At 46.7% G+C, this 12,054-nt stretch overlaps 1 protein-coding gene across 1 annotated transcript; it reads right to left on the reverse strand.

Moving 5' to 3' along the window:
• Positions 1-266: 266 nt before the first annotated feature.
• On the reverse strand, positions 267-5,874 carry gdf6a (growth differentiation factor 6a). The gene is made up of 2 exons (XM_070912167.1): positions 5,514-5,874; positions 267-1,261 (listed from the first exon to the last, which is right to left on the reverse strand). Exons 1-2 carry the CDS (start codon positions 5,872-5,874, stop codon positions 267-269), a joined length of 1,356 nt encoding a protein of 451 aa, XP_070768268.1.
• Positions 5,875-12,054: the final 6,180 nt, after the last annotated feature.

Genomic DNA, 12,054 nt, shown 5'->3' on the forward strand with positions numbered 1-12,054 from the left:
CAAAAGCCTGTTTGATGAGCGGTGACCACGTTGCATGGATGGGGATGGCGGCGTTAACACTTTAAGGCATCGAGTGTGAGTTATTGTGACTGAATAAATAGCAGGTTGTCGCCTTTGTGTGCATCCCTTTTGAATAAAGACAAGGCGCGTCATGCGTCAAAGCACTCAGACCTGTGAGGACTCTTTCTCTTCAGCCTGGGACCCATCAAGGCTCATCTCTGATTGCTCTGTCTTTATAAAGTTTTGTGTTGTGTGAATGAGGGCCGCTACCTGCACCCACACTGCTCCACCACCATGTCCTCGTACTGTTTGTACACCACGTTGTTGCCCGAGTCTATGTACAGGATGCTGATGGGGCTGAGTTTGGTGGGGACGCAGCAGCTGGGCGGGGTGCTGTTGGGGTCCATGGAGTTCATGAGCGTCTGTATGATGGCGTGGTTGGTCGGCTCGAGGTGCGACCTGAGGGGGAAGTCGCACACCCCCTCGCAGTGGTACGCCTCGTAATCCAGCGGCGCGATGATCCAGTCGTCCCAGCCGAGCTCCTTGAAGTTCACGTGCAGCGCCTTTTTGCTGCACCTGGATTTGGATTTCTTCCCGTGCCTCTTCCCGTGCCGGTTGCTCAGCGCGGTCCTCCGCCGCCGCCGAGGCCCCTCTCCCTTGACCCCCCTCAGCGACACCCCCTCCTCCGCCGCCGCCGCCGCCGCCACCGCCTCCTCCCCCCTCTCATCGCCCGACCTCCGCGACTTGATCTTCTCCTTCATCTCGTTGAACAGGTTCTCCCTCTTCTTGGAGCGGGTGTAGGCCACCAGGATGGCCTTCTCCCGCTGGGACCGGCTGCTCCTGTCCAGCCCCAGCTGCCTCAGGTCCACCTCGGTGTCTGACTTGCCGAGGGTGACGCGGAGCTGGAAGCAGAGCTGGCTCGCCTGCTGCTGCTGCTGCTGCTGCTTCTGCTGGTGGTGGTGGTGATGTGGGTGGTGGTAGTGATGCTGGTGTGCCTTAAACATTTCCCACACGTCCAAAACCTCCCAGCCGCCCTTGGCGGAGTCCAGCGGGTCCAGAGACCTGGAGTCCAGCAGTCTGTCCGAGCGGCAGGGGTAGAGCTGGATGTCGTACAGGCCCGTCGTCTGCAGGGAAGTCTGCAAATCCCCGGGCGCTCTCCTGAATATCCTTAATTCCGCCCCGACCAGCTCCTCTTTGTCTGAAAGGGTTGAGACATCAAACAGATACTTTTGTCTTCGCAGAGGAGAGTGCAAAAGATCGTCTGCAAGGATAAAAGAAGAAAATAATTGCAGTCAGATTCACTTAGGGTGTACAGTGTTCAGAGGGATGGAGGGGTGGAGGGAGGGAGCAGGGGGGACTCACATTCTCCCACAGAGGCCTTCTCTCTCTCTCTCTCTCTCTCTCTCTTGTTTTTCAAATGTCCACCCTCAACCTGCCTGAAACAAACTGCAGCTGACAAGTCCCCAGTTTGGATCACGTTTATTGTTGGTAAAAAAATAAAAAAAAATTCAGCCTCAGTGTCATTTTCTTATAAAGCCTCCAACTGACTTTGATTTGATTCGATAAAATTCAACGGCATCTTCTAATGCTAGAGGCTGAGGGGGGGTTAAGATTGCAAAGCCTGCTTTAAGCCTTCCTCCCTAAAATTGTGGCTCCTCGAGTTTCTTAATTGCATTTCATGCACATTTGTTGCACATGAACAACCTGAAATGATACGGTGTTGCAAAGCACACAAAGTTCAGTTGCATTTAAACTCGCTTGTTCCAAATAATGTGCTTTTCATGTATTTATCGGCTGAAATTCGTTCCTGATATTGCAGCGACAATAATCCCAATAATGCCACGCCACTTTGAATCAAAGCCAGCGTGTTTTAATGAAAATACTTCTGCTTTCATTCCACTTGATGACAGGCTGATTATTAATTCACAGCCCCTTGACAGCGTGGAAGTAAACTCTTCCTTCTTCACGGTCTCAGAAGCTCTTAAATCTAAGCAGCAGTCAGAACATCAGAAATGTGGTGAGTTTTTTGAGAACTCTTGCAGAGTTGTAAGGCAAAGGGGGGAGAAAAAAAAAACAAGGGGCCTAGTGATGTGAAGGCCCCTGGGTGCTGCCAGACACAACGGACCAAAGGCGACATACTGTACACTCAACTGAACAATACACAATTAATGCATTATTCCCTGCTGGAGACCCAGGAGGCCTGCAAATATCCCATCAAGGCGAACCAATGAGACTGGAACACAACAATGCACGAGGAGGCGTCAGCGTTCACAAACCGCATTAAATATCTGCATTTAACCAAGAAGGGGTTCAGCCTGAGGGGGGGTGTTTCTAAATACATTTGGATCCGAACGATTTAGGTTCAACATATGTTGTCATGCACATCAAGCTGCCACTTACAGCACATTAAAGTAGAGATACAATTCAATCTGAAATGGTTTTACTCAACAACAAAAAAAAACGATTTAACAACTTCCTTTTTTTTTCTTATGAAAAACAGAAATAAATAGGGGTGAGAATGTCCCGCACTGGTCCTCTCTTTTCGACATTTTCCCTGCAACAAGAACTGCGCAGAACCCGGAGCAGAAATGAGCAAGAAAATGACATTAAATCCATCAAGAAAAGTCTTGATTCACGTTGGTGCGAGTGAGCAACAGCTTTCTTTTTAAATGTCAAATGTTTCCACTTATTTCAACATCAGGTTTTAAACCTAAACGCGGGATTAGATGGCGCGGTGAGATGGATGGTTTGTAGTCTTTTATTTTAATGAAATAAAAACACGTTTCCTCGGTTGTTTGTCTCCATTTCTGTCTGATTGGGTTAAAAAATAAAAAATGAAAGTGACACCCTACATGTAAACGCTCCTGCGATGTGATTTGTTAAACCCGTCCTGAGGAGATAGTTTGAATCAGTTTCCCTCCGTGAGCCCTGCCGAGTCAAACAGTAAAAGCAGATTGAAACCTGGTGCTCGTTTCAGCGACTTTTCAGCGCGTATGGTCTGCATTAAGATCCTTTCTCTCTCTCTCTCTCTCTCTCCCTTTTTTATAAGACCTCAAACAAATCGAATACAAGTTCACCAAATAATTAACAGTTCTGAATTCCCAACTTCCTCATTAACGCACTTCCCCTCTTATATTTCATCTCATCCTGCCAACGACAACATTCCCCCCTGAAAACGCGCCTGCACGGGCTGACTGACTGACTGAACACACTGTTGGAATTACTGAGAGATATCCGTGCTGACAGTTAAAAAGTGTACAACGTTTTCTTAATTTCATTATTATGTAAAAAGCCAATTTTTTCCATTACGTGTAAGATGCTTGACGGTGGATAATTGGGGGAGAATGCGGCGGGATTTTACTGCTCGGTTAAAGCGGCATCCTGTGCGCTTTTGTTTGACCTTGTTGCTTGTATTTGAACAAATGCAAAACATGTTTTTGTCATCTATGCCTCTGTTTAGAGAGAGAGAGAGAGAGAGAGAGAGAGAGAGAGAGAGAGAGAGGCCGGGCTGCACCATCTGCGCTTTAATGAGTTACCCCAAGTGCCAAAAGTAATTTTCAGATTCGGGTTATTCTTTTCTGATCTTGCCTTTTTTCTGACCTCCAGGAAACACCCTGCCTGCTTTTATAAGCAGATTTAATTTACCTACAAAAGTGGGGAAAGCCAAAGAAGCCGTAGATCATGGGTGCACTCAGTAAGAAAATGCGTAAAAGACGCAAAACCAGTGACTTTACGCGTCGTCAAAAGCTGCCCCCCGCGTGTATTTCTTTCCTGATTTGAATAACGAAAACTGCCCAGCTGAGGTTCATTCTGCAGGTTAATGCAATGCAACACTTTGGGGACGCTGGGAGGAATCCCCCAAAAAGAAACCGAAGGCGCTTGAGCTGAAAGAACGGGAAGAAAAATAATTTTCCGTAATTAAAGTGGCGGTCGCAAAGGGAGGTTGCGCAGTAAAAGAAAAAAAAAATACGAACCACTTCACAGCGGAGGAAGTGCTTTCATTTTTTTTTTCCCCCCTCCTCGTCGTTATTTTGGTGAAGTGCCCATCGCGGCCGAGCTGGGTCATTATGGGAGAATAGACAGTGTTTGATATGTTATGACATGAACACTCAATTAGATCACCGAGTTCAAATACTCCAATCAGCCGTTCGATGCCAAGCAGCTCTCAGAGGGTCCAGCTCGGGGTCAGAGCCAGTGACACATCACATCAAAATCACGGGAGAAAGTGAGGCGTTTTTCCTATCAGATCAGTTCGCGCTGCAAGAAATGGCCTTCTAGCTTCGTGTCCGCTCCTAAAACGTCCCCTTTCGTCTGAAAACCGGCGGTTGTGTCTCAGAGAACAACACTTTCATTTCTTTGAGGAAAACCTTGAAATCAAAAAAGAAATACATTTCCTTGAACACAAGTCTTGGGGGGAAAAAAAAAAAGTTGATTTACCCTGGAAATAATGGCAGCTGCGCCTCAACAAGTAGGCAGACACTCGTGTGATTTAAGCAGCAGACTCTGGACTACATAACTCGCAACGATGGATATTTTTTGCAGCGCGCTGCTCGGAGTGTTTCAGACAGGAGGGAACAGCAAACAAAGATAGCTTTTATTTCTCCTGCAAAGATTAACTCGGCTTATGTCCCCCCCCCCCCACCCCACCCCCCCTCCCTTGTGTGTGTGAGAGTGTGTGTGTTGGACGTGTTTGTGTTTATCAGATTGTGTTTGTCCTCGCGGGCCAGTCAGATCACTTGGTTACACATGTTAACTGACCCAAAACACCTGCTTCTCACACCGACCCAGTGCCCCCCCCCCCCCCCCCACACACACACACACACACACACACACCTCCCAGCTCCCTTTGTCAGCACAAGTTGGTTAAACATGGGCACCATGAGGGCAACAGACTGAACTTTTTAATATGTGCCGGAGTTTCGTGTTTTAAATCTTCGCGTGTGTTTCATTTTGTTGAGATGAATGGGGGGTGGTGGGGGGGGGGGGGGTGAATCACGTACTCACGTAGCTGAACAGAAAGTTTCCTGTGTATATTCACGTGGAGGTTTGGGCGCAGGATGGTTTTAGCTGCAGCCTGCACTGACAGTGATTTACAGCCTTCATTTAGAGAGCGCTTTAATTAGCGTTTTACTGTCGTTCCCCGGAGGTTCATTTAAGTGTAACACAACTTCATACTCGGGAGAAGTTGCATGTTTCGACGGCGGAATACACACTCACGAAACTGCCCGTGAACCACATATAATCCTGCAGCTTTCAAGACTTTTCTTTTAACGCCTCTGTGGCTCTTTTAAAGCAGCACTCGCACCTCATTTCGCCTGATCTAAACCGTGCGTAAAAGTTGCTGCCGCGAGCCTGTTTGTCCTGTTAGTTTTCATGCCTCACTGTGGTTTTTAGCCACATTTTATAGAGATCTATACAAGAGGAGAATATGAGACCAGTCAGCTGGGGGAAATGCTGTGCACCAGAATTATGCAAGACTGAGCTGATGGAGCTGGCAGCGGACTGAAACCAACCTGTTCCTCTGTCCACAAAACTCGTTATGGTGTTGGCAGATTTGGAGGAGCGGAAAAAGCTTGCGTTTAGTCCGAGCTTCTCTGCAGCCGAGTATGTCCTGTATATAGAGAGCATGTACTCATGCGGCACAATAGCGTCCTTTGGGTCTTCTTTGTGGTGGCCCGAGATGGGATGCGAAGACGCGAAGATGTCTTTTAGGAATTTGGATGACCTTTGTCCGTCCGGATGAGGGATCCTGGCTCCCCTGTTCCTCCTCGGCGCAGAGGGGGAGATGATAGCAGCAGACTGGAAACACGGTATATTCCCAAGGAAAACGAGGAGCAGGCCCAGATAAAGCGTCACGAGTCGCGATGCGTCCATGGCTGGAAGAGTCGCCGGGGAGATGTTGAGAAACTCTTTTACTTCCCGCTCAGTTGGAGTTGGATTCGGGGGGCCGCCGGAGTCAGAGATGGTGTGCGCGTCAGGATCGGAGAGCTGCTACTTTTGCGCTCCCCGGTCGCACCAGAAGAAGTGCGTTCTGCGCTCTGGACTCCGCACAAGAGCGGAGGCTGTCGGGCCGAGAGAAACACGCCCACATGGTCGCCCAGAGCAGGGCTTCCCAAACAATTCCATGTCACAGACGTCCAAGCAGACGCGCACTAGAGCCAACGGACCGCCACAGGATACACACACACCAGAGTCCATGTGGGAAAGGTTTGGTTTAACAGTCTCCACTGCCCATAGAGAGCAACGCTTTATTTCATTTTGGATGACAATAACTCAAATTGTGACATTAATTAGTGCCTCAAAACACAATGAAATGAAACTGTTGCTTATTCTTCTTGTAGACAGCTTTAGACTAAAAGCATAGAGCTACTTCCGTCACTACCAAGTTTATACAGTTGACCAGAGTAGCTGTAGGCCCACACCATCTTCAGAAAAACTAAAACAGAGTTATTGTACTCCTTATCACCAAGTCTGTGAGAGCCTGAAAGCTTCCAAGGACACACCAGATCAGATTAGATTAGATTAGATTTGACGCACAGATGCTGGAAAGACTGCGTGCACAAGGGGACCATAAAGCAGAGGCAATTTTTCTGAAGAATCATCATGAATTGTGCATCTGAGTTTCACACGTTATTTAGTAAATGATATGGAATTAATAATATCACAAGGAAGGTGCAATTTCAGTAGCGGGTGGCATTTGAAGAGGAGAGAAGCAACTCCTCAGACGCAGAGACATGGTCGGATAAGCGGGGGGGCAGAGGTCTCGTGCGTTTAAATGTAACCTAGAGGTGTGATCTCAGTAAACTCGAAACTTCCAGCCTGGATGGCGAGTCATTCAAATGCATCAAGCGCATTTTAAATAACGCTAGTGACCTCTAGTGGCCATTGCTATCTATTACAACCTGATGTATCTCGTATACAGAGAAACGAGGACAAATGCTGCATTCAGGTCATGTGGGAAAATCTAGCAGCGTGAACTCTGTGTTCAACAGTTTCCACTGTACAATATAGGACAGATCTCCAGCGTTCAAATGGTTTTGGACCGATTTTAAATTAGAATCATCCATTAGCACCTGGACTTAAACATTTCAATGCAACATACAAATAAAAAAAGTCTAACAATGAGTTAAGGCGTTGTCATCTCAAATGATAAAAATAATTCATTTAAATATGAAGTGAACATATAATTCCCAGCTATTCTGCAGCATTCATTATTCAGGAGGTCAGTGAAAGACAAATCAAGTAGGAAAGTGTTGTCTCCATGTTATCTGAATGCATCACCAGGGCTGTTTCTGGATCACCACAAAGACACACATGCCACCAACAGATCCAAAGATGAAAGTGGGCAGATTTGTAATTTATTTGTACATTCGACACCATCTCATTTTCATATTGCGTCAGCAGTTAAATATTTGAGCAGGAGGGATGTGTTGCCCTACAGAAACACTGACTCTTTAAAGTAGCTCAGCCCTGCTATATCAAATAATATTGTAGTCCTTTGGAGCCCTTTGCCACGCGTTCACATTATTTTGTCAGTCTCTTTGTCTGATCTTGTATTCTAGAAAAACCTCATCAGATGGATTTCTTTTAGTACACACGGAAACAGATCACTTATAATGAGGCAAATCACGGAACATTGCATTTATTTATCTGGCACTTTCATCCAAAGCGACTTATAAGTGCGTATCAACCATGTGGAGACAACCCAACAATTGCGAGAATCATGCAGGTACATCAACTTCATCAAATAAGCTGAACTGCCTCAAGTGCTACGTTTAGAAACAATAAGAGACAGAGAAAGAGGGTTTTTTTTCTTGTTATGGGGGCAAGATGGAGAGAGTTTCAGCTGACCTGAAGTAAATGGGGAGCAAAGAAATGTCAATGTGATTTGTAAAACCATTTTAAAGTTGATTTGCTTCAAGAACAGATAAGGATAGGCCTGGGTGTCAGATGGGTATGGAGGGCTGTGAGGCTTTCTTTGGGCCTAATCAGGGCCTGTTTGCTGTGAGTTGTAATAAATACAAATGTTCAGGTTGCTGATATGATGATATTACCTACGGGAACAGCAGTGATTCAGACCGCTGTGATGAGGATGTTGGCGTCAGTCTCGTTGACCTGCAAGCCCCACTGTATGACACCATCCTGTTGTTCCAGCAGAGGGCCTCAGTGATAAGAAGACACACTGCTGCTCACGGGTCACATGCTGACATTTGACTCAGCACCACCCAATGTGCTTCTTCAGAATCCACCCTTGACACCCTCCTAATGGTGAGCACCTGTGCCAGCCAGGCAGGGCGCAACATTAAGACACGGCCAACGCGTTGTTTCATGGACACACATGACACCGTGTGATTCATCCGGGCCACACAACGACTGTCACTGCACTAGTTTCCCTACTCGATTCAATGGCGCAGTTGTAAACACTGTGATGGTATGAAGAGCAGCGGGTACACCTCCCCGAGTTCAGCACCATGGAGAGCAAACTCGCTGTTACACTGAGAGGAAGTCCGCAGACTGGATATGGCTCCACGCACATCACCGTGAACATGTGTTAGACCTGTATTTTGTCTGGCGTCATCATAATGTGAGTCAGTCGACAACGTAGCTTTGAGGAAATGTCGTGAGCCAGATGTCCATGCAAGAGCTGTTAACGCATCAGAGATGGAGCCAATGTTTTAGATTCTGGGGAAATATTCAAAAAATAGTGAATGAAGTTTGGCGACGAGCACTCACTCGTGTTTTTATCATAACTGGCATTTATGAATAATGTGTCAGATGTTAGAATGGCTCTCTCGGAGCAAACATGGGGACAACACACATTTAAAGTGACATCACACGTCAGCACATGCAGCCTACATAATATACAGCAGCCTGCCTGCAGCTCATGGCTCTGTATGATGGAGGGGGGGGTCATTGCTCGAGTAATGCCTCGCGCGTTATGTAACTCACTTGGGATGGTAGTCATAATGTGCGTGCGCCGTCAGTGGTCTCGCCTCTTGTCCAATCGTGTGTGTCCTCAGTCTGCACACACTGCTCTCCTCCACCCGCCATCCACACGGCAGAGCGGAGGCTGGCACCGCCGGAGCACCAGCAGCGGAACGACCCTTTGTGCTTCACCGCCCGACGCGCATCCTTCTGAGCGGAACCACCATCAGACATCCAGGCAAGCCTCCTTCCGTTTGTTTGTCCGATCATTTCAAACCAGAGCATTATTACCAGTAGCTTCAAAAAAAAAAAAAAAAAAGAAAGAAAAGAAAGGAAAAACACATGGAAGTGATGGAAGTGTTGACAGGGTGGGCGCAGGTGGGCGCAGGCAGAGCTGTTTACAAGTTCAGGAACGAGTCTTTTGTCAAGTCATCCACATGTGCGCACACACTCATACGTGTTTTGGGTGAAATGTGGACACGCTGGGCCTGAAGTTGGGTGTTTACATCCCCGCTGGTCACATCCTATGTCGTCCTTCGCGTGTATTTATTCTAGAGGCATCTGCGCGCCCCAGAAAAACATCCCCATCTCCAGCAGCTGGGGTGTGTGTGTTGGGGGGGGGGGGGGCACCAGATGAAACAAAACACGGGTAGCACATGATAGAATATAAAGCATGCCATTTGAAGACAGTGTGGGAGAAGATGCTGTCATTATCAGGGGGTGTCAGGACACGAATATCTCATTAGCCTTCTGAAACAATGAAAATGTCTGAAGTGTGGTGTGGAAAACAAAGGGAGGCATGTAAACATGTAAACACATGGGTGGGGGGTTGGGGGGGGGGGGGGGGCATTTTCAGGGGTTCCTTGGTTACGCAGATGTTCTATATGATGGCTCATAATCTTAAACATGATTACATTTAGTTTATTATGAAAATTGCATGTATTTTCAAAGAGTGTTAGCACCACGTGGAACCATATGGTGCTACAACACAGAGAAGGGTTGTATTAGGGCTCATCATAGCAGTCAGCTGTGTTGTTCTTTATGATACAGTATCTTGTGTACTATCAGGAAACCTTGTTATGAATGTTGGTATTGGTTTCAGTATTATTTCCTGCTTGACTTAATAATAAAAGGGGGAGCGTTTGGACGTAGATGCTCAGTTAAGCTCACACCTCTGGAACAGTCTGTCACTTCTTCAGTGTGCATCAAATGTCGTCATCACTGAAATGACTCAACTCAACACCTCATTAACCGTCACATCAACACAGCAAACGGACTGAGTGCGCCATGGGTTGATATGAAATAGGAATAAACAGCTTCATGTTAGTCCATGTGCATGAGCAACATTAAAAAGCACATAAACACAGACTGGGGCTGGGATTAAAGGAGTTTATTATTCACGCCCACTCCATGCTGTTTTAAAAGCAGACCATCTGGATAAGGGAAATAGCTTCAGTGGAGGCTTAAAGACTTTTGCCAGTCATGTACATATTATCTCAGCATCCCACTGACAGCTTTTACCAGAGTCCTCCTCTCCCCAGTGCATCCACTTCCTAAATTAGGGACTTTTGGGAGTGACTGTGTGTCACTTACGCAGGTATTTTGGATTGCTTACGAGAACTGAAAATCCCGTGTTTGCAGCTTAGATAGCGCTTAGCCTGTCGCTCAGTAGGTAGCCAATCAACATTGTCTGGGGTCAAGCAGCAGATGCATAATCCTACTTTACGGGGTGCTAGTTCAGTGCAAGCACAATGGCAAAATGTCACCACAGTTAAAAATGAAAACATCTAAGTACAGTAACTGCAGGTAGCAGAGCGTGCACGGGCAGGCGTCTGTATCCAAACATTTCTCAGGGTTTCAGGTTACAAGCTGCTGAGTGGTCATTAGCAGAGGAGGACAATCTTGCACTGGAACAGATAATATGGGATGATTTCTAATGTTTGAATGGTTTGGCTCCTGGATGCTAACGTCAGCTGATCTTGGACTCTTATTCTTCATATTCTCATGTCACCGCCCTCCTGCGTGTCCTCCATATGGCTGCTTGTAGGTGCGTGAATTTATAAATGTCCCTTCCGAAGCAAAAAACCCTCACACCTCTCTCCTCTCAGCCACACCCTATTTATTGAATTATTTCTCCTCCTGTTCGTTCGCCTCGGTCCTAATTTCTTTTCTAGCACTATTAATCATTCCTTAGAGGATTCTTTTTAACATCAATCATCATCTTGTTGTCTTCAACTTTAATTTGTTTTCTTTGTTTTAGATGTTAAAAATTTGATCTGTTGCACTCCTCTTAAGAAAGATCTGTCTAAAAAAAGCAAAATGTTCCATATAAATTCCAAAGTGTACCCTAAGCACACTCTACAAATAGCTGAAATGTAAGTCAGTAGTAATGAAGTATACACAGAAGCTCCCTGAGCGCACACACGCTGGCTCAAGGACAGAATGTTCATTCAGTCTGAGAAAACACAGCACAGCTGAATGGTGAAAACCCCCGCACCACGTCGGCACACTCCAGATATTTCCTCGGTGAAGCAGCAGAAGCTTACACTTTGTGCAGATTTACACATAATTGGCCCCATCTAGCTGGAGACGTTTGTGCAGCGTTTCCCCCCCTCCTCGGTTGCTAAGACTGTTGCTAGGGCACGGCTCTGCTTGGTGCCTTTAATCTGACTCTGCTGTGCCAGTGTGCCAGGCAGCTGTGCATTGCTACAATATGATGCTGCTGCTGTGGATGCCTGAAAATACAAGTGAAAAAGTGAAGGCAAGGTGGTGCTGCAGCCAGAACGCAGATCTATTTTTGTGTCTGATAAAAAGGAGGTGGATGTGTGATTCCCACGACTCTCCGCTCTATTTTTGCAATCCTCTTTGGGCCTCTGTGGCTTGAAGAAAGAGGATTTTGCACGAGTCTGGGCTGCTCTTACAGGGAACTTGGCTTATATTAGGTCAAGTGGTGACCTGTTATTGATGGAGGATTGTTCGGGGAGGTCAGATGATCAAGGCAAGACTGACACAATCTCCTCCAGCCAAAGTTTTAGAAAAGGTACCATCTGGATGAAGCGAGGGAAGACAGGTTCAGACTCACTGATGCGACAGCAGCACACAGGCCTTGGGGTCAATTACATCATTCCC

The sequence above is a fragment of the Enoplosus armatus genome, chromosome 9 (genome assembly GCF_043641665.1).
Source record: "Enoplosus armatus isolate fEnoArm2 chromosome 9, fEnoArm2.hap1, whole genome shotgun sequence".
Lineage (NCBI taxonomy): Eukaryota > Metazoa > Chordata > Actinopteri > Centrarchiformes > Enoplosidae > Enoplosus > Enoplosus armatus.